General features: G+C 45.6%; 1 protein-coding gene across 1 annotated transcript in view; it reads left to right on the forward strand.

The window, feature by feature from the left end:
• The window catches only part of LOC140394101 (actin-related protein 2/3 complex subunit 1B-A-like), a 44,122-nt gene that overhangs the window by 16,620 nt on the left and 5,463 nt on the right, over positions 1–22,039 (forward strand). The window contains exons 3-7 of the mRNA XM_072480945.1: positions 12,331–12,435; positions 13,342–13,564; positions 16,719–16,826; positions 19,046–19,252; positions 21,186–21,261. Coding sequence (XP_072337046.1) covers positions 12,331–12,435; positions 13,342–13,564; positions 16,719–16,826; positions 19,046–19,252; positions 21,186–21,261 — 719 coding nt within the window. The remainder of the gene's footprint in view (positions 1–12,330; positions 12,436–13,341; positions 13,565–16,718; positions 16,827–19,045; positions 19,253–21,185; positions 21,262–22,039) is intronic.

The raw sequence follows: 22,039 nt of genomic DNA on the forward strand, positions 1-22,039 counted from the left end.
TGGAGTCTGGAATTTTCCATTCACGCCCACTCCACAGATTTGTGCACATGATCTCAGTTGTCTATACTGAGGGACTGCTGTGCTGTCGAGGTGCCATCTTTCGGATGAGCTGCTAAACCAAGAACCCATCAGATCTTCCACTGCACTACTCCGCAGAAGAGCTGAGGAATTCTTCCTAGTGCCCTGGCCAACATTTAACCTTTGTATGGCATTACTCATAACGGACGTGTTGTATGTGGGATCCTGCTGTGTGAAAATTAGCCTCTTTGTTTCCCCAAATTAAAACATTGACTGCATTTCAAAAGTGCTTCATTACCAGTTTAGAACATCCTACGGTTGTGCAAGGTGCTATAATAAATACGGTGGCATAGTGGTTAGCACTGCTGCCTCACAGCGCTCGGGACCTGGCTTCAATTCTGGCCTTGGGCTCGACCTTCCGTGGCCGCTCCCCCCACCTCGCTCCCATTCACCAGCTAACTTAAATTTGTTAGAGAGGTGGCCCCCGCCAGAGCTCCCCCTCCCTCCACATACCTAGTACAAAAAGCAATAGAACCCCCCCCCCCCCACCCACCCACCCAGCCAAATACGATAAACCCCAAACAAAAGGGGAAAGAAACCCCCCGCCAACACCTTATCCCACTATCGCCAAACCAACCCCTTTCAAGCACAACATAAGAAAACAAAGTCGAAACTCAGTTCAGTCCCAATCCTTCAGCCCTTGTGAAAACCTTCACTGTCTCAAAGTAGTAGTCCTGGAGTTATGTGTGACTCTCCATTTCACTCGGTAGACCACCCCAAACTCTTATAAAGCACCGCCTTCACCCTATTAAAGGCTGCCCATCGCCTTGCCAGCTCTACTGTCACATCCTGGGATATATGAATACTATTGCCTTCCCACCTTCCCTCTCAATTCTACTTCGCTCATCTCAAAACCTTCTTCATCTGATAGCTGTGAAAACAGACTGCCGCAGCTCTTGTTGGATCATTCACCTTTGGCTTCAGCTGGAGTGATCGATGAGCCCTATTCAGCTCAAAGAGGGATGTGTTCACCTCCTTCCCCAACAACTTGATGGACATCTCCAAAAGGTACTCCATTGGCCTCCGGCCTTCCAACCCCTCGAGCAGTCCCACGATCTGAAGATTCTGCTGCTGTGACCTCCTCTCCAAGTCCTCCACCTTGGCTCTCAGCCCCTTATTACTCTCCTCCACCTTCCGCAGCTCCTCTCCCACAGACATGAATAGGATGGGAATAGAGGGATACGGACCCAGAAAGTGTAGAAGATTATAGTTTAGTCGGGCAGCATGGTCGGCACGGGCTTGGAGGGTCAAAGGGCCTGTTCCTGTGCTGTACTTTACTTTGTTCTTTGAGATGAGCTGGTCACTGTGCCGCGACATTGCCTCCTCTACCCCCTTGAACACCTCTTCCTGCTCCCGCACCACCATCGATGTCTTTCCAAGAGCCTCCTTTTTTGGGGGACAATGTGTCGTCCAACAACTGTTTGAGTGGTCCCATCATCTCCTTTCCATGCTGCTCAAAATGCTTGGCAACTGCCGTTCAAACTCCACCGGCATCACCTCCACCAGCATGTCCACCGTAATGGCCGCAGCTCTACCCAGTGAGCTTACCCCGCCATCTTCCCTCCCACAGCACTCCTCATCAAACTCGCTCTCAGGCAGACAATCGCTCGTTCCATTTCGTCCTGTATTCTTCTGTTGGGTTTTCAAATCCTCTGATTGCCATAACTTTACTGGAGACCGTTCTTGGAAAACTTCCCCCAAAACTGGGTGCAAAAGACCAAAAAAACGAAAACTCTAGCGGGAGCCACCCAACGTGCGACCTCCACCTACATGATACCACGGGAAGCCCTCCCTATCCAATGTCCTCTTGAATACCTCCATTGAACCTACTTTCACCACACTTTCAGACACTTCTGTGGTCCAAGGAGGGGGCCCACAGTGACGATGGCAATTCCCGCAGCCCTGATGCCACCATTGGAGAGGTTTCACCAGGGGCCTGCCTTCCTGGGCCCCAGCACAAGAACAATTTATTTTTCATTTAGTTTCCAAGAATGCCTCAAGCTGGAGGTGCCCTCTCTATCTCCTTCACAGCAGCAGCCACCTTTATCAGCGAGGCTGCTGAGGCCCCAGAACTACATCCAGAGTTCTGGGCCTGCATCCAGAGTTCTAGGCCTGCATCATGGAGTGATAGCCCAACATTGTTAATTGGAAAGAGAGCCCAGGGGCCTCTTCATTAGCCTCCAGCAGTAACAAGAAAGAACAAAGAAAAGTACAGCACAGGAACAGGCCCTTCGGTACTCCAAGCCTGCGCTGACCATGCTGCCCATCTAAACTAAAATCTTCTACACTTCCGGGGTCCGTAACCCTCTATTCCCATCCTACATTTTTCCAACACCATGATTGTAGCCAGCAGAAGAGGTTCAGGGACCCATATATGGTCCCCAACAAGAGGACTCGCCCCGTGTCAGGAAAAAGCTGCATTTGCTGACAATGTAATGCATACACATTATATTGTTGTCCTCCATGACCGTGCAAGCGATAGAGTAAGCAGGGCCAAGAAATCACAGCATTGTTATGGTACATAAGGAGGCCATTTGGCCCATCGTGTCTGCACTGGCTCTCTAAACGAGCATCATGACTGAGTGCCTTTCACCTGCCTTTTTCCCAGTCCACTGCAAATTGTTTCTGTTCAAGTAACCATCTAACGCCCTCTTGAATGCCTGAATTGAAGCTGCCTCCACCATACTAGCAGGCAGTGCATTCTAGCCCTCAAACCACTCGCTGTGTGAAAACGTTTTTCCTCCCTTCACAAATTCGCGCAAACTAAAAACTCATCTATAAAGTTGCACTCACAGTTTAACCAGCTTTTGTGTTACCACTATTTTTTAACTTCAAACTGACACTCCCCAGTTACTTCTCATGTTTGGTAATGACTCAAATGCTGCGCATATTTCACATATTCTCTGTGGAGGATGCAGACTAAAGATAAAGGATCTGGAGTTGTGGTGATTATTTCCTAGATTCATGCAGGCGGTTGAACTTGGTTTGCTAATTTCTGATCTTTGGATTATACATTAGTGTCCCTTCGAACTTTACCTGTGATTGCTGTGTGAAAATTTAACTTATTCGCTGGCTTTGAAAGCAGACTAAGGCAGGCCAGCAGCACGGTTCAATTCCCGTACCAGCCTCCCCGAACAGGCGCCGGAATGTGGCGACTAGGGGCTTTTCACAGTAACTTCATTGAAGCCTACTTGTGACAATAAGCGATTTTCATTTCATTTCATTCATAACATTATTCAAGACAAAACAAGGAAGGACAGTTTAATCAGCTATCATTGGACAGAAGGAATGTGGTGGTTTTAATAAGGAAGAGGAGGGGGAGGGGGAACAAAAACATTCAGGCGAAGCTCCAGTTTTTATCAAGGTAAAGTTTGAAAACACTTGCATTCAGCTTCACAGATTCTGCAAGTGGAGATATTTGATGTATAGATATTTTGATCGTAAGGCATCGAAAACAGAAAATGCTGGGGAAACTCAGCAGGTCTGACAGCATTTGTGGAGGCAGAAAATAGAGTTAATGGGCGAAATTCTCCTACCCGCCCCGCCACATTTCTGCGCCGACCGGCCGGCGGGAGTCTCCGTAACACCGGCCGGTCAATGGGGTTTCCCATTGTGGGGCAGCCGCACGCCGTCGGGAAACCCCCGAGCGCCGGCAGAACGGAGACTCCCGCCGGCGGAGAATGACGCCCAATGTTTCGAGCTAGAGAGGTAGAAATGTGATGGATTATAATCCAAAAGATGTCCAACAGATGACAAGATGCACCTTCAATTTAATCTATAATTTTTTATTCACCTCCTGTAGAATCCGAATAAGAGCCACCATCTCTCTTGCAAAGGGCAACATTAATTCTCTGCGCACATGCAGACGGGTATTGGCGGCCACCTTGCGCTAGCAGGAGAAACAATATCAGGAGAATCCCAACCTATGCTTCTAGTCTCTGCTGCGCTGCCTAATAGATTATTCTAAACATTTAATTCATTTTGAATTAAAAAAACATGGTGTTGGATTCTCTGCACCCTCGTGCCAAAATCACGGCTGGCACCGGTTCCCCAATTCTGCGGGCCCCGAAAAGCGGCGTGCTCTGGTTACGTCGCACCGCCAGAGGTCCGCTCAGCTATTCTCCACCCCCGACCGGCCGAAGTCCCGACAGTGTGGAACTAATATGCTCCAGCCGGTCGGGATACTCGCATAGTGGCTGCGGACTCAGTCCGCGGCTGCCCTGGTCAGGCGCGGGCTGATAGAGGCCAGGGGGGGCCTTATAGACCCCGGGGAATGTTTGTGCGGGGGCTGAGGGTCGGGCGCGCGGCCGGTCTCTTTTTTGGGTTCAGCTCCGCGGTCGAAGTCCGCCATGGAGCACGGTGCGGCCGCTGGAGATGCGGGGGCCCGTATCTGCAGCAAAAGCTGCAAAATCTGCTCCGGGTTCCTGCTAGTTCCCTGCAGGGCTGAGAATTCATGTCCCTCTGATGCCAGTTTTTCTGGCATAAAACTTTACTATTTTGACGCCAGCGTGGGGACATAGTCCCAACATGAATCCAGCCCATGTTTTCTCAGCACTAATGACGGTAAAAGAATTCCCTGCGGCAGCTTATTCAAATGAATCCATCTATGAGTTGCCAGCATAGATAAGTGAATCACTTGAAAATAACAAAAACAGAAAATGGTGAAAAAGCTCAGCAGGTATGGCAGCATCTGTAGAGAGAGGAAATAAAAGTGAACATTTTCTGTCCATGTGACTCCTCTTCAAAGTTAAAGAGAGGAAATAATGTTGATTACTGTCTGCATGGTGTTTCGAGGTTCACTGTGCACTGGCACGGTCCATAAGCGTGGGCAAATTGTATTCTAACAGGCAAATAAGCAGCCACTCCCACCCTCAGTTTCTTTGTGATTAGAGCTTCTGTAAGCAATGTCGCTCATTGCTTTCATCTTTGGTCACGATTGAGTTCCTGTTTCAGCGCTGAAGCTAACTGTCCTTATTTGGAAATAAGATTGACTTCCAGTTCTCTTTCCTGTAGCTAACTCATGATTCATTATTATAGTTTACTTTGTCTTTGGTATTTAATGACTGACTTGGTGTGGCACACTGAACAGTTATCAAAAGGTAAATGAGCAAGCATCTGCATCTCTTTCTTGTACTGAAGGCCTGTGTGGATTAATTGGAAGAAACCAGGAACATTTGGGATACCTTTCCAAGCTATCTGTCGACCAACAGAAATCAGACAAGTCATATTCCCCCCTCCAAAATCAGATTTTGTAATGTAGGCTTTCATTTGATGCGCTTCATTATTCCACAATTGCCTTTTTTAAAAAATCAATTTAGTCTAGTAATGATGTTCAGAATCAGAAGTGCAAATGAGGAAGCCATTCATTCTACCTGGTTCTCCCTCCCCTAAGGACCTATAGTCCCCTCACTAATCTCTTTAATCCATCTTGAGTTATTCCAGAGTTTTTGTGTCCACTGTGCTACCCAGAAGGCCACTCTACATGAAGTATTTCTTGAAAATTGTCTTGAATTTCCCTCTACCAGTTTGAACCTACAGTGACCTACGGTGTGGTTTCACTTAAAATGGCAGAGATCAGGACTTTAATTACAGACAGGTTATGGGTGGGGCAGGGCCAGTGTGAAACGCGCAATGCTGGCTACGCTAACCGACCTCGCCCGTCCGCTATTATAACCCCCAGCTCTTTTTTAAAGCTGTTGGCCCGTTTCTTGGCGGAAGAGATGGGAAGCGGAGCCAGGCCATAGCCAGCATCCAGCTAAGTGGTGGGGTGGGAGGGTCTTTGAGAGAGTTCAAGAGACAGGAGAGCAAGGAAATGGGGGGGTGCGGCAAGGACTTTCATAGTGCAGAAGGAGGCCATTCGGCCCATTGTGTCTGCACAGGCCCTTGGAAAGAGCACCCTACTAAAGCCCACACCTCCACCCTATCCATGTAACCTAGTAACCCCACCTAATCTTGTTTTGGACACTAAGGGCAATTTAGCATGGTCAAGCCACCTAACCTGCACATCTTTTCTGAGGCAAAGGATCCCTGCTGCCAAAACAAAGAAAAATGGCTCATTTGTTAACTGGCCACAATCCATAAACTGCTAGACAGATGGGGTTAAACCCAACACCAGGTTCTTCGTTGACACTTCATCTTTTGCTGTTGTACCCATCTCAGTAAGATCCCCTCCTTTCAAAGCTGACGGCTGTAGCTTTTCTTCACAACCCAGCCTAACCCACACTGCTCGATTCTAAGGCCTTGTAAAGTGGAACTCCAGGTGGGGATACACTCCAGTCATTTTATAGAATGTAAATGTCAGTTCAGGCAAATATTTGGTTCATTACGACTGTATTTGGACTCCAATTCTTTCACCATGGTTCTTTGCCAAGTTAAGATTTTCAGGATCTAGATTTGACTAAGGTTGATGAACACATGTTTACCTGTTGACTGTACTTGCCTCGGCAAGTTTGTACATTGTCCAGTGGTCTTGTGCATTCCACTAAGTGTACTGGTGGTGTGATTCAAACCAGACATGAAACAACAACTTGCATTTATTGGGCACTTTTCAATTGGAGGAAAACATATTAGAATATTTGTGTAATGAGGAGAAAAGAAATACACTAGGCATGGGGAGTAGGCAGAGGAATAGAAAATTGAAGAGGTGTTAATGGAGGGTTTTTTAAAAGCGATGTAGCCATCTGAGATGGCCAGCTGCAAAGGACCATGGGAATTATGGCCAACCCAGGACTCCGACAGACACAGAGCTTCTGTGTATTTGAAACGCAGGTAGCTAGACCTGATGGAAACCCCTGCTCGTTTGCATTTTAATGGCCTGTTCCCCAGAACAATAGGACTCCAATCAAGAAACCGATACAGCCACAGACTGATTGGCGCCACTCCCTTTACTCAGAGAACCCAACTGCAAAGGTCAATGACCGCTAAGGACCCGCCCAGCTACCAAGGCACCCGCCCCGTTATTGGCCGAAACTATCGGGTCCAACTGTCGAACTATTGGGTCCAAGATCAAGGAACTCCCCAAAGAGCGCGAAATCCCAGAGGGATAAAAGGGGACACAGCCATGTGTTCTGCCTCTTTTGGACCCGGCCCGTGCCAGCCCAATTACAGCAGGAACAGCCAGCCAAGTTCAAGACCAACGATTGCTACCTGACGGATGAGCCCAGCAGAGACAGAGCCACTTTCTTCGAACCAGCCAAGTGAAATCCAGATTTATCCATTTGCACAGTGCCGGTCGCCAGGTTATTGTAGGTGATAGGTGTAGTTTAACTCTTAATAGATATTGTGTTTGCATGTCAAAGTAATCCTTGTGTGTGTAAATAAACCATCTTTTGAACTGACTAACTGGTTGTGTGGTCATTTGACCGATATAAGGGAAAGACTTGTGGTTCTCCGCGATAAATAGAAATAACTACAGTATCATAGATTAACATAGAATTTACAGTGCAGAAGGAGGCCATTCGGCCCATCGGGTCTGCACCGGCTCTTGGAAAGAGCACCCTACCCAATACACCTCCACCCCATAACCCAGTAACCCCACCCAACACTAAGGGCAATTTTGGACACTAAGGGCAATTTATCATGGCCAATCCACCTAACCTGCACATCTTTGGACTGTGGGAGGAAACCGGAGCACCCGGAAGAAACCCACGCGCACACAGGGAGGATGTGCAGACTCCACACAGACAGTGACCCAAGCCAGAATCGAACCTGGGACCCTGGAGCTGTGAAGCAATTGTGCTATCCACAATGCTACCGTGCTGCCCCAGTATTGGTGACGCTGTTGGGACATAACATCATATCATAAGGAGCAACAGCAGCAAGAGAAGCAGGAGGACAAGGATTCTGAAATCAATACATCGGGGCAAAGGGAATGTAAAGGAGTGAAGAATGAATGATGATGTGGTGACACAAACACAGTTGTGAATATCTCTCTTGTTACTTATAGTCCAAAGATTGACCATGATCAATGCGCGGCGTTACGGGGATAAGGCGGGGGAGCGGGCCTTGGTAGGGTAGATCGCACAAGATGTAAAAATTCAAGGTTTTTACAGTAATAACTGAAAGCAACATAATAATCGCTTATTGTCATAAGTAGGCTTCAATGAAGTTACTGTGAAAAGCCCCTAGTCACCACATTCCGGCACCTGTTCGGGGAGGCTGGTACAGGAATTGAACCCGCATTGCTTGCCTTATTCTGCATTACAAGCCAGCTGTTTAGCCCACTGTGCTAAACCAGCCCCTGACTAAACATTGGCTAAAGGGCAGCACGGTGGCACGAGTGACTAGCATTGTGGCTTCACAGCGCCAGGGTCCCAGGTTCAATTCCCCACTGGGTCACTGTCTGTGAGGAGTCTGCACGTTCTCCCCGTGTCTGCGTGGGTTTCCTCCGGGTGCTCCGGTTTCCTCCCACAGTCCAAAGACGTGCAGGTTAGGTGGATTGGCCATGCTAAATTGCCCTTAGTGTCCAAAAAGGTTAGGAGGGGTTATTGAGTTACGGGGATAGGGTGGAAGTGAGGGCTTAAGTGGGTCGGTGCAGACTCGATGGGCCGAATGGCCTCCTGCACTGTATGTTCTATGTTCTAAACGTTATTTTTGTAATGATGTGGAGATATTATCTTACTATTTAACCTGGTGTTGTAAGACTACTTACTATTTTTGTAGGCATCATATTGTAAACCACCAAAAAGCTTCCTAATTTAATTTCTAAAATGCTGAAAATCTTCCCAGCACAGTTATATGTGATGCTATCCCTTAAGTGGATGCTTTATTGTCCAGGAACTAGTTCCAAGTTGCTCCGCTCTCAAGGGCTTGCTTTCTGTTTTCTTTTCCAGCTGGGTAGCCTCTAATGCCAGAACCTAACTTGTACTGTGAATTACACACTGGGAATTATTTCCCTCTAACTCAAGATAGGCAAATCTTCTAGCCTTGTTACAATCCTCATGAATTTGATCTTTTCATTCAGAGCAAGTGCTCCCACCTATATTCTGTGTAATGTTCATTAGAGTCAACATTTTCACTGTTTCAGGTGCTGAACTAGCTGCCTTTATCTCTCGCTCTCTCTCTCTTGCTCTCTTTGAGATTCTTACAAACTGACTTGTTTCAATGATATCTTAGAAAACCTGTAACCAGATACTACAATGGCTTTCCATAAACGTTTCTCTTCCCAAACCATGATCACATGGATCTTGTATCTAGGTAGGAATGCTAATTAGCCACCCTCGTGTCCCCAACCCCTCCCGATTCCATTCTACCTTGGAATTACATAGGCAGTTCAAAGTGTAACCGTTTATAAAACCAGACATTCCTAACACCTCTCTATGAGAATTGGCGACTAACAATCTTCCCACAGTCAGCACAACTACTCTAATCATCTAGAGATGTGAAACATTTGCACTTTCTTCTGTTTTAACCTTTAACAATCAAGCTAGGCTTTTTGTGCAGAATTCAGAGCAGGTCACATGTCTCTCTTCATTCCTTCATTTTCCCTTAAATTAATGAGAGAGTCCCAAAACATTTTTAAAATAAATTTAGACTACACTACCCAATTTTTTTTCAGTTAAGGGACATTTAGAGTGGCCAATCCACCTAGCGTGCACATCTTTGGGTTGGGGGTTGAGGCACACGCAGACACGGGGAGAATGTGCAACTCTACACAAATAGTGACCCGGGGCCAGGATCGAACATGGGTCCTCAGCGCCGTGATGCAACAGTGCTAACCACTGCGCCACCGTGCCGCCCACATGGTATTGATGTTATCTGATGAAAATAACGAGAGACAGGAAAACTCTGCTGGTCTATACCATGCTCTATGCTGGTCGTGAACTCACCAGGACAAATGTAAGAATACCAAATTTAAAACTATCGCAACAATTTATACTACAGGAGAAAAGGGGGCTGATTTATTCTTGCATTTGTCCTGATAAGTGCAAGATGAACCACTTTGACAACCTGTGTTCACTTTTTAGCAAAATCTTTGAATATTCAGACATCCAGAGTCCTACTTGGGAGGAGATGATAAATTAAATATCTTCTTGGGTAATATGGTTTATTTTGAATCTGGATGTTCCTTAAAAGATACTTCACAAAGTCTACAAACAATGTGGCACCTAATCAGTGACCTCACTGCCGCCAGAAAACTTTGACATTTAATAACAAATTTGTTTCATGTGCACATCCAATGTGATGAGCTTTTTGGCAACGCTGAGTTCAAACCTGTATCTTAATACCCCCAATGTGGGGACAACAGCCCTTTTAAAATAAGAGAGGATGCTGGAAAGCCCCAGCAGATCTGCCAGCATCTACCAAGAGAGAAACCGAGTCAATGCCTCGAGGCCCTTAAACGCTTTGTCAGAACTTCGAATGAAGAGTCTAAAGACTCGAGGTGTTGGCTGTGTTTTTCCCCTGGTGGACGCTGGAGCTGCTGGGGGTTTCCGGCCTCCTCTCTTCCTGTTTCAGATTCCAGTATCCATAGCACTTTTGCTGAGGGGCTGGTTTAGCACAGTGCTAAATAGCTGGCTTGTAATGCAGAACAAGGCCAGCAGCGCGGGTTCAATTCCCGTACACCCCGAACAGGCGCTGGAATGTGGTGACTAGGGGCGTTTCACAGTAAATTCCATTGAAGCCTACTTGTGACAATAAGCAATTATTATTATTATTATTTTACATCTCTGAAATAACTGCTTTCATTTGCAGGTTGAGAATGACTAATGAAGTATACAGAATGCATCACACAATCAACCGCGGCACCATGTGTGCATTATTTAAAACCTGCTGCTCCCCTAGCTCCCTCTGTAGCCTTGGCAATGGATGCAGATCACATTGAGGCCATCTTTCACGCAAAATCATACTCCTGCAGTGTGGCGAGTGGACTGCAGAGCACATTGTAGTTTTGAACCCCAGAAAATCTCCATATCGTGTCAGTGAAAAGATTAACCTTAAATTTGGTGCACTGGCAGTAAAATATCAAGTGAGTTATGCTTGAGAATGATGTTTGAGGGTGGGTCTATGTGTGCTATGCATAGGGGATTGAACAACAGGAAGTCACGCACATGCTTGGCTAAGAGTTAAGAGCACGGAATTCCTCTTTTTGCCAAAAGTGGGAGAATGCCTGATTTCCTAAGTGGTTAATGATCCATTAATGGTGTTGAATAAACACAGACCTTTGCGAAGCCTGATTTGTTTAGCTGTTCATTAATGACCGAGAAAAAGGCCATTTGTCATTAGAAGGGAATTTTACCAGTAATCCTTTCCTACTGAGTCCTAAGTCTCACTTGCTGCTCTCCAAAATATCTAGCAGTCTGGTTACCAAAGGCCAGGATTTTCTAAGTACATCTAAGAAATACATAGGTTTTTCTTTGCACGCGTTTAGTTTATTGGAAGCACCAATAAAAGCCCAGCAAATTTGTTAAGATTTTCAATAGTGTAGGGTCACTAACCCTCTGGGATTATCGTGGAGCCTCCCTAAGTGAAAAATTAATCCCCAAACAAGCAACGGAGTGGAGAAATCAGTGGGGTATTGTTGGGCTTTTGCCTTTATTTGAATGTAATTTATTGTTAATTGTAAAATATTGCAGTTGGAGAGAAGAGGGTTTTTGATGGGACAGAGCAGCTGGTGGTGGGAGGTCCCATGATGAAATCTCCAGGAATACATCCAACCAGAGGTGGCAACACAAACTGAGAGAATGGTTGCTTTGTGCCCCCATTAAATCCACCCCCCCCCCCCCCCCCCCCCGGCGGTTTTTATTTTTTTTACCATTTGTCGTTTGATTTTATTTCCAATTCTTGCCTCGATCTACTTAGCGTAATAAAATAAACAGAACACGATTTGAAACCTTTCAGCCCCGTTAGCACCCCTATTCCTACCTTACTCCATTCCCCATTCTCGCTGTTATTAAGAACATGCACTCAACAAGGCAGCGCCATTTTGATCATTAAGCAAACTATCTTCTCATCATGTCCTTCAAATGATTCCAGGAATAGATTTAATTACATCCTGGACCCATGCTAACAATTCCCTCTATGACGCTAAGTTGTTATCTTCTGTAATATGAACATTATGTTCATATTAGCTGTTCTAGACAGAATCTTACAAATAGACGGGATGGTCAAATAGGTAAAAACAATTCTCTTCTTACTCTTAACTTTCTGGATATCAATACCTTTCCAGATGTATTTGAACTCTTTCACATAAGGGTTCCTGACTTTTTATTTTAGCCTTGTCACATGGTTTATATTTCCCAATTGCTTCCACAGAAATTGCTATCTGTCCCAACAACCATGAGGTCCACATTTATAAGAAAGAAGGGTCCAAGTGGAGCAGGATTCACGAGCTGAAGGAGCATAGTGGACATGTGACAGGTGAGACACCGTATGTTACTCTGGAATACAAGATCTCACTGGTCATGCACATTCACCATGTTCAGGATAGACACATATCTTAATGGCTCATCAGTTATGAAATACAGAATTTGAATATTGCTAGAAAGAGAGACATGTTGCTGAAGCTTTTCATTTTGCACTCATCAGGACAAATGCAAGAATGCCAATTTTCAAAATATCGCAACAATTTATACTATAGGAGAAAAGGGGGCTGATTTGGAGTATACAAAATAAAATAATTGCAATGCAAAATATACCCCAAAATAATGTTCAAGACAGGGATTTCCCACTAATTGCTGTATTATATTATACACTCACTTCAGTAAACTGTAAAATAGAAATGCCTAATCACCTGATATAACAATAAACAAATCCAATCCAAATCCAATATGAGGCAAGTCGTGTCAACAGTTCAGGCAGATCTTCGTTGTACACAAACTGCTTGGGTGCACAGGATTACATCGAGTTTGCATAAAAAAACAGGCCATTTGACTCAAATATCTGCACTTGGTATTTATGTTCCACAGGAGCCTCCACCCATCCCTTTACATTGAACCTGATCAATACTTCCATCTATTATTTCCCCTCTCATGCACTTCCTAGATTCACCTTAATTGTATCTGTGTTGTTCACCTCAACTGTTCAACGTGGTAGTGCGTTCCACATTCTCATCACTCTCTGGGTGAAGAAGTTTCTGCTCAATTCTTCATTGGATTTATTAGTGACTGCCTAATGGCCTTCATTTTTCCTGCTTTCAGTCAGTCCTACTTACTGTTGATGGGTTTTCTTGGTGCAGGTATAATAAAAACTGTAAGATGCCCTTGAGAATCTGTGTTCTATATACTTTGTGGTCAATCCAATCCCATGTCTTTGTTCTTGAATTAGGGATTGGCTGGGCTCCGGAGAGTAATCGCATTGTGACCTGTGGGACTGACCGTAATGCCTATGTCTGGTCCTTGAAGGGCAATGTTTGGAAGCCAACTCTTGTCATTCTAAGAATCAACCGTGCAGCCAGATGTGTGAAGTGGTCACCAAAGGAAAACAAGTTTGCGGTGGGCAGCGGATCACGACTGATTTCCATCTGCTATTTTGAGCAAGACAATGATTGGTAAGCTTGCAGCGACTGGACTGGGAAATGAATCTCAGAGAACAGGTATCAGATAGTGACTCACGGCACCCAACAGCCTCCATTAGACAGTAAGTCAGCAATGCCCTTCGGACCTTGATGTTGTGCCGAGCTTTGTCCGAAACCAAGATCAAGCTATCCCACTCCGTCATTCTGATGTGCTCCATGTGCCTATCCAATAACCGCTTGAAAGTTTCTAAAGTATCTACTCCACTATCACAGCAGGCAGTCCATTCCACACTCTAACCACTCCCTGACTAAAGAACCTACCTCGGACATCACTCCTATATCTCCCACCCTGAACCTTATAGTTATGCCCCCTTGTAACAGCTACATCCACCCGAGGAAATAGTCTCTGAACGTCCACTCTATCTCCCTCATCATCTTATGTTATACCCTACATTTAAATACACTAGCATCTGAAATGGGGGGCATCTTCCATCTCCCAGTGCTAACATTCCTCACCCTGACAACCCTAATATCCACTTCCAAGTTTTATTTGTGAGGTCCGGTGTTACCTAAGAATCTGTCAGTGTGAAATTCTTCCAATGTGATGTGGAAACTCCGTCTTCTCATTGTTTCATGGTCATAAGGTCTTGATTAATGCAGTTGTTAAACCAACTAAGGGAGAGAATTTGGGGGTAGGACGGGGGGGGTGATAACGGTAACACTGTAATAAGAACCAGAAAGCAGGTCTTGACTTCTTAAATGTTCTCCAACAACACCACAGTGCTACCTGTATCCCTTTATAAATTGGTGCAGCCTATTAGACAATCAAAACTCCAGTTCTAACTTAAGTACTGGGAATTTAACTATTTCCTAGCTCCTAGCCGGGGGGGGGATGGATAGAAGTAGAATGTGCCCTGGACCACCTCACCTTAGAAATGACAGAGTAGAAAATGCTTTTCTCAACACCAAGCACGATCGAACCTGTTACTGGCACTCGGTGTTCGAAGAGGAAACTCTTCCCTTTCCCAGCACCAATATTCCTCAGGTGGACAAGGAAAAAAACTATTTTTATGAGATCAAATACACTGGCGCCCTCGCAGTGTCTGCTATCTGCTTTACCCCCTGAGGTGTAGTCAAGGAGAAGCCCATTGCCCATGCAAACTGCACTCTCACTTGTAGATGTGGGGTGTGTGCTCACTCGGAAAGGAATGAAAGAAACACACAATTAAAGAAAACCTGGATTGTCTGCATTCTGCACCATCTCAGGGTTTGATCTTACATGCTTATAACAAAAAGTACAGCACAGGAACAGGCCCTTCGGCTCTCCAAGCCCGTGCCGACCATGCTGCCCGACTAAACTACAATCTTCTACACTTCCTGGGACGGTTTCCCTCTATTCCCATCCTATTCATGTACTTGTCAAGATGCCCCTTAAATGTCACTATTGTTCCTGCTTCCACCACCTCCTCCGGCAGCGAGTTCCAGGCACCCACTACCCTCTGTGTAAAAAAAACTTGCCTCGTACATCTCCTCTAAACCTTGCCCCTCGCACCTTAAACCTATGCCCCCTAGTAATTGACCCCTCTACTCTGGGGAAAAGCCTCTGACTATCCACTCTGTCTATGCCCCTCATAATTTTGTAGACCTCTATCAGGTCGCCCCTCAACCTCCGTCGTTCCAGTGAGAACAAACCGAGTATTCAACAGCTCCTCATAGCTAATGCCCTCCATACCAGGCAACATCCTGATAAATCTTTTCTGCACCCTCTCTAAAGCCTCCACATTCTTCTGGTAGTGTGGCGACCAGAATTGAACACTATACTCCAAGTGTGGCCTAACTAAGGTTCTGTACAGCTGCAACATGACTTGCCAATTCTTATACTCAGTGCCCCGGTCAATGAAGGCAAGCATGCCATATGCCTTCTTGACTACCTTCTCCACCTGTGTTGCCCCTTTCAGTGACCTGTGGACCTGTACACCTAGATCTCTCTGACTTTCAATACTCTTGAGGGTTCTACCATTCACTGTATATTCCCTACCTGCATTAGACCTTCCAAAATGCATCACCTCACATTTGTCCGGATTAAACTCCATCTGCCATCTCTCCGCCCAAGTCTCCAAACGATCTAAATCCTGCTGTAAGCTCTGACAGTCCTCATCGCTGCCCGCAATTCCACCAACCATTGTGTCATCTGCAAACTTACTAATCAGACCAGTTACATTTTCCTCCAAAACATTTATATATACTACGAACAGCAAAGGGTCCAGCGCTGATCCCTGCGGAACACCACTAGTCACAGCCCTCCAATTAGAAAAGCACCCTTCCATTCCTACTCTCTGCCTTCTTTGACCTAGCCAGTTCTGTATCCACCTTGCCAGCTCACCCCTGGTCCCGTGTGACTTCACCTTTTGTACCAGTCTACCATGAGGGACCTTGTCAAAGGCCTTACTGAAGTCCATATAGACAACATCCACTACCCTACCTGCATCAATCATCTTTGTGACCGCTTTGAAAAACTCTATCAAGTTAGTGAGACACGACCTCCCCTTCACAAAACCATGCTGCCTCTCACTAATACGTCACATTTGCTTCCAAATGGGAGTAGATCCTGTCTCGAAGAATTCTCTCCAGTAATTTCCCTACCACTAATTCCCTACCACCCAGGCTCACCGGCCTGTAGTTCCCTGGATTCTCCTTGCTACCCTTCTTAAACAAAGGAACAGCATTGGCTATTCTCCAGTCCTCCGGGACATCACCTGAAAACAGTGAGGATCCAAAGATTTCTGTCAAGGCCTCAGCAATTTCTTCTCTAGCCTCCTTCAGTATTCTGGGGTAGATCCCATCAGGCCCTGGGGACTTATCTACCTTAATATTTTTCAAGACGCCCAACACCTCGTCTTTTTGGATCTCAATGTGACCAAGGCTATCTACACCCCCTTCTCCAGACTCAACATCCACCAATTCCTTCTCTTTGGTGAATACTGATGCAAAGTATTCATTTAGTACCTCGCCCATTTCCTCTGGCTCCACGCATAGATTCCCTTGCCTATCCTTCAGTGGGCCAACCCTTTCCCTGGCTACCCTCTTGCTTTTTATGTACGTGTAAAAGGCCTTGGGATTTTCCTTAACCCTATTTGCCAATGACTTTTCGTGACCCCTTCTAGCCCTCCTGACTTATATTTTACAGGTGGGTTTGCAAGCATATCAAGAAGCCAATTCGTTCCACCATACTGAGTCTGGATTGGCATCCCAACAATGTTCTGTTGGCAGCTGGATCCTCTGACTTCAAATGCAGGTAACATGCAAAGGATTTCATTGCATTTTTCATTTCAGGCAGGTTTGGGGGAAATTGAAAACATTATATTTCGTCTCCACATACCATTTGATTTTATAAATGTAATTCATTTGCTTTGTGAATTTTACTTTGTGAATAGCAAGGTCTGCAAGGAATCCACATTGTCGCGCTACCTGCCTCTGTCTCTAGTATTGATGCAGAATATGTTCAGGGGGCTCATGTGAATTATGCACCAGCGCTGCTATCCAATCCATTAGCTACTACTCACATCTGGCTAATTCGGAATGCAGATCTGGCTAAATTAATAGTAAGTAAAAAGTGATTTAGTGCATGCAGATGTTGGACTTGTGACCTTATACTGGTACAACATAGGCAGGTTAACTTGTGTACATTTGGTGTGATAAAATGGTAAGACAAAAAGATTCTCATTTTTCTAGTGCTTTTCAAAGACCACCAGCCATTTTGAAGCACTTTGCAGCCAATGAAATACCTTTAAAGTATAGTCACTGTCATAATTTAGGAAAACAATAGGCAACGTAATAGGATATAGATGATCTGTTCTTGTGATGCTGTGTGAGGGATAAATATTGATTAGGACACCAGGGAGGAAGCAGAAAATGCTGGGTAAACTCAACAGGCCTGGCAGCATCTGTAGAGAGAGAAAAACAATTAATGTTCCAAGTCCAGGTAACTCTTATCCAGGGGCTCTGAAGAACAGTCATACAGACTCAAAAACATTAATTCTGTTTCTCTCAGACGGCATGGTGGCGCAGTGGTTAGCACTGCTGCCAACGACACTGAGGACCCGGGTTCGCTCCCAGTTCTGGGTCACTGTCTGTGTGGAGATTGCACATTCTCCCCATGTCTGCGTGGGTCTTACCCCCACAACCCAAAGATGTGCAGGTTAGGTGGATTAGCCACACTAAATTGCCCCTCCATTGGGAAAAGAAAATAAAAGAACAAAGAAAAGTACAGCACAGGAACAGGCCCTTCGGCCCTCCAAGCCTGCGCCGACCATGCTGCCCGTCTAAACTAAAATCTTCTACACTTCCGGGGTCCATATCCCTCTATACCCATCCTATTCATGTATTTGAATTGTATTGCCATGAGTTACATTAAATCTAAAATCTGTTAAATTTAACAATAATGATATTACGTTATTACATTTATAAAGCTTAATGCAGAACATTTTCAGCAATAACTTCTCTTCCGTATCCATTACCTCCGGAGAACCCCAGTGATCAACCTTTAGTTCCATTCTCTCCATCACCCTTGGTGGCATCATGGTATCAGGGAACTCTAAATTTAAAAAAACAAAAATTCTGTTTCTCTCTCCACAGATGTTGCTAGACCTGCAGGGTTTGTCCAGCATTTTCTGTTTTTATTTCAGATTTCCAGCTCCCGCAGTATTTTGCTTTTCTTGTTCTTGGCTTCCTCACTCCTGGCTCCTAATTTCCAAGTTTCTTCTTTCGCTGGCTCCAGTCTCCCCTCTCATCGTCTCCCGTTTTCCGAATAATTTCTAGCTCTTGGTCGCCCACTCGTATCCCAGTGATTCCTTCTCTCCTACTCCCTTCTGTTCCCTATCCTTCTGACCTAAGTTTTGTTGGTTAAAGATAGGTTATCCAGTATGTAAAACAATGTGCGTGTGTATCGGAAATATATTATTTCGCTCTCTGGACAATTGCTTTAGATCATGTGCTGTGACACAATGGATTTCATCCTCACCGCTGTGCCGAGTTCATCTGATTTCAGTCAAGATGTCATTGGGACCGTTAAAATTGGTTTCAGTCATTTGGGACCGAATGCAGGTGGCTGGTGGGGAAGAAAATTGGCCTCAACTGCTGATTGGGTATCCAGTACAGACCTCGGGGTCAAATCCGGGTATGTGAAGCTTCACAGGATGAACTATTCACCACCTCGGATCACATGCCATGAATGACCAGTTCACGGAAGTAAGATCAACAAATCACTGAAGCTTCCCTGTTCTCTTAACCTAGTTCCATTACTGTCTGTGGTTTTAAAATCAACACCTTGAAATGTCAGCAGCATTGAGACTGCGGTGGAAACCTCTTGAAGTGGAGCCAGTGTTGCATATTTGGATTTACCACAGCCCCAAGTTACGTTAGAATCTCAAATGCACAGGGGTTGGCAGTCACTTGCTGTAAGAATGTAGCCTCATCGCCAGCACTCTAACTCCACTTGCGCACTCTTTTTGCCAGAGTTTTCTCTGCCTACATCAAGGAGGTTGAGGAGAAACCATCGCCCACGCCATGGGGTTCGAAGATGCCCTTTGGAGAGCTGATGTTCGAGTCCAGCGGGACTGGTGGCTGGGTTCATGGAGTCTGTTTCTCGGACAGTGGGAACCGTTTGGGCTGGGTCAGCCATGACAGCACTGTGTGTGTCACCGATGCCAACAAGAAGACAACGTAAGCCTCCATTTTAATTTATGCACATTTTATACAGGTAACACCATCAATAACACACATTGATGATCAAAAACATTCTTCACAACATAACGCAGCAGAGTTTAGTTAGTGATATTTTGTGAATGAAATGTAGATAGAAAATTGTGTCAAATAACTCCAGTCACGTTTTAACATCAAATGGCTACTAGTGCACAGCCCTTTACACTACATACATTGATAGTGGTCACATGGTAACAGGGTTAAAGGTTATCCAACAACAGTGACAATATTCATAGGAAACCTTTTGATGTTAAAGCATTTGCAGTACTGCTCTCAGCAGGGATTGTGCAGCTTCGCATGTCCTAACAAAGTGAGAGATAGTAATTCCAGGGCACATGTACAAACATCTTCCAGTGGATATTCTGAACTTTCTATTAACAAACCACAGCCACTTATGGGCTAGAAAATGGACCTCGTTTTGCCGATTCTTCTGACGTAACTGGGTATAACTCCCGTCCGAGGATTCCTCAAAGACGTCCGACCTGAAATTGAATTGGATAATTTCTCGGGCATCCCTAGGAGCCACCTAAAACAGGCAGTTAAGAACTCTTACATATGTTAATGAGGGCCGAACAGCCGTTTAGCGACCTCTCAAGAAATTGATGCCCCAAGAATTCAGGCAGGCTCCAAGCTAGTACTGCAAGGCTTCACCCGGAGTGATTGCAGCGCAGGGACTGGCTGCCACCATCATTTTAGCTATTTTGTTTAAAACTAATATGGAACCAGGGAGAACAGGATTATTTTTCCCCACTCCAGAGCAATCCTGCTGGCTCTGACCTGTTCCTCCCTTCAGGTGTCCTCCTCTCCTGCTTGACATTTACTTGAGGCTGCCACTAACATGGCCACCGGCCCAAATTTAATTCATACACTGCAGGAAGGCAGCCTATGGAAGTGCAGCAGGTGCATGTGGTTGGCCCAGATTATTTAAACGAGCTATAAGCCAAATCTGAGGCTAGCCACTGGCCTCCAAATCCAGGCACATGTCGTGGTCCTCCACGCCTGAAATCAAAGGCTGGTGGGTGGCTAACTCCGTTACTATTGATGATTAAAGCACATTGTTCGTGACAGTACCTAGTTGCTTTTAGAGCTGTGGTTATATCTAACATTGATCTCTCTTCAAACCTGGCCCCTGGGTAGTTGTACAGTCCATTGTGGTGCGGAACGATGCGGATTAGGAGCGTTCCTGGTCCCTACCCTACTCACTGCTGAGTTAACCAAGCTGAGGCGAGGAGCATTACAATAGGCCACAGTATGCCTGGCCTCAGAAGGGGCCCTGCTTGATAGATCCTCCCCTGCATCCTACACTGCAAAGCGGATGAGTGGATGTTGGTGAAGGATAGAATTGGCCTCAGCTGTGATGTGTCCAGGTTGAGCAGCTGTTGAAGTGTAGGTGAAGAATGATGGTCTGGCTGGGGTCTGAGTGGACAGCTCATCCCCAGGATGAATCATTCACTACAGAAGGAGGGTAGGGCCCAGGGGGATTGGGGGAGGGGGGGGGTAGAAAAGACAACAAACTATTAAGAATAAATTTGACCAAGTTGTGCAAGAGTATGTCAGGGTTAGATAGGATAGACCACAGATCATAACAAGGAGCGGGGGTGTGGGTGGGGATTTAAGGTTTTGGGTAAGAGATGTGACGCAGGGGGGGACATTGCAGCAAGTTACAACGTCCTGGAACTCTGCCTACAAGGATGGTGTGGACAGAGATCAGCAATAAGACTGACTGGATTGCTCTACAGAGAGCCAACATGGCCTCGATGGGCCAAATGGCCACCTTATATCCTGTAATAACCCTATGACAGAGCTTTCCAGCATCTAGAGGTTCTGATAATATGTATATTGTTTTTCTTTCCTGTCTTTGCTATTGACTCAAGCTATTTTCTCTTGTCGACAGGGTTGCTATCCTTGATACAGAATCTCTACCTCTCCTGACTGTTACATTCATCACCGAGAGCAGTTTAGTAGCAGCGGTAAGTTATGTGGCGGTAGGAATACACTTGCATCCCTCAAACAGGATCTGGTAGCTAAGTGTCCCTCTGTCCACTTACCACAGAAACGTCTAAGTTGTTTGGAGGGAAATTCTTTTCAAACATATTTCACACTTCAAGAAGGATGTCAAGGCCTTGTCACGGGTGCAGAGGTGATGTTACTGGAATGGTGGAGGGGTTAAGCTACTTCAGTGATGTGGAAAGATTGGAGGAGGAGCGATGCTTCTCTTTGGAACAGAGAAGGTTTTTGAAGGTCTCGTGAATTATGAAGAGTTTTGGTAACTAATGAGGAACTGTCTCCACTGGAGGATAATATATTTCAAAGGGGAAATATGTGTAGAGCAGTGGGGAAAGAACATAGAATCATAGACTTTACAGGGCAGAAGGGGGCCATTTGGCCCATCGAGTCTGCACCAGCCCTTGGAAAGAGCACCCTACCCAAGCCCACACCTCCACCCTATCCCCACACTATCCCCGTAACCTCACCTAACTTTTTTTTGGACACCAAGGGCAATTTAGCATAGCCAATCCACCTAGCCTGCACACCTTTGGACTGTGCTACCCAGCTGCCCCACTGGGAGAGGGGTGAGTCTAATTGGATAGATCTTTCAAGGAGCTAACGAGGGACATTATGGGCCAAATAGGTTCTTTGTGGTGTAAGACTCAATGATTCCATAAAACCTTCAGCTGCACAGGAGGTGTGTGAGTTGTATGTACTCTGTTGGTGCTGAAGGCAATGAATGCCAGCGTTAAGATTTTG

The sequence above is a fragment of the Scyliorhinus torazame genome, chromosome 17 (genome assembly GCF_047496885.1).
Source record: "Scyliorhinus torazame isolate Kashiwa2021f chromosome 17, sScyTor2.1, whole genome shotgun sequence".
Taxonomy (NCBI): domain Eukaryota; kingdom Metazoa; phylum Chordata; class Chondrichthyes; order Carcharhiniformes; family Scyliorhinidae; genus Scyliorhinus; species Scyliorhinus torazame.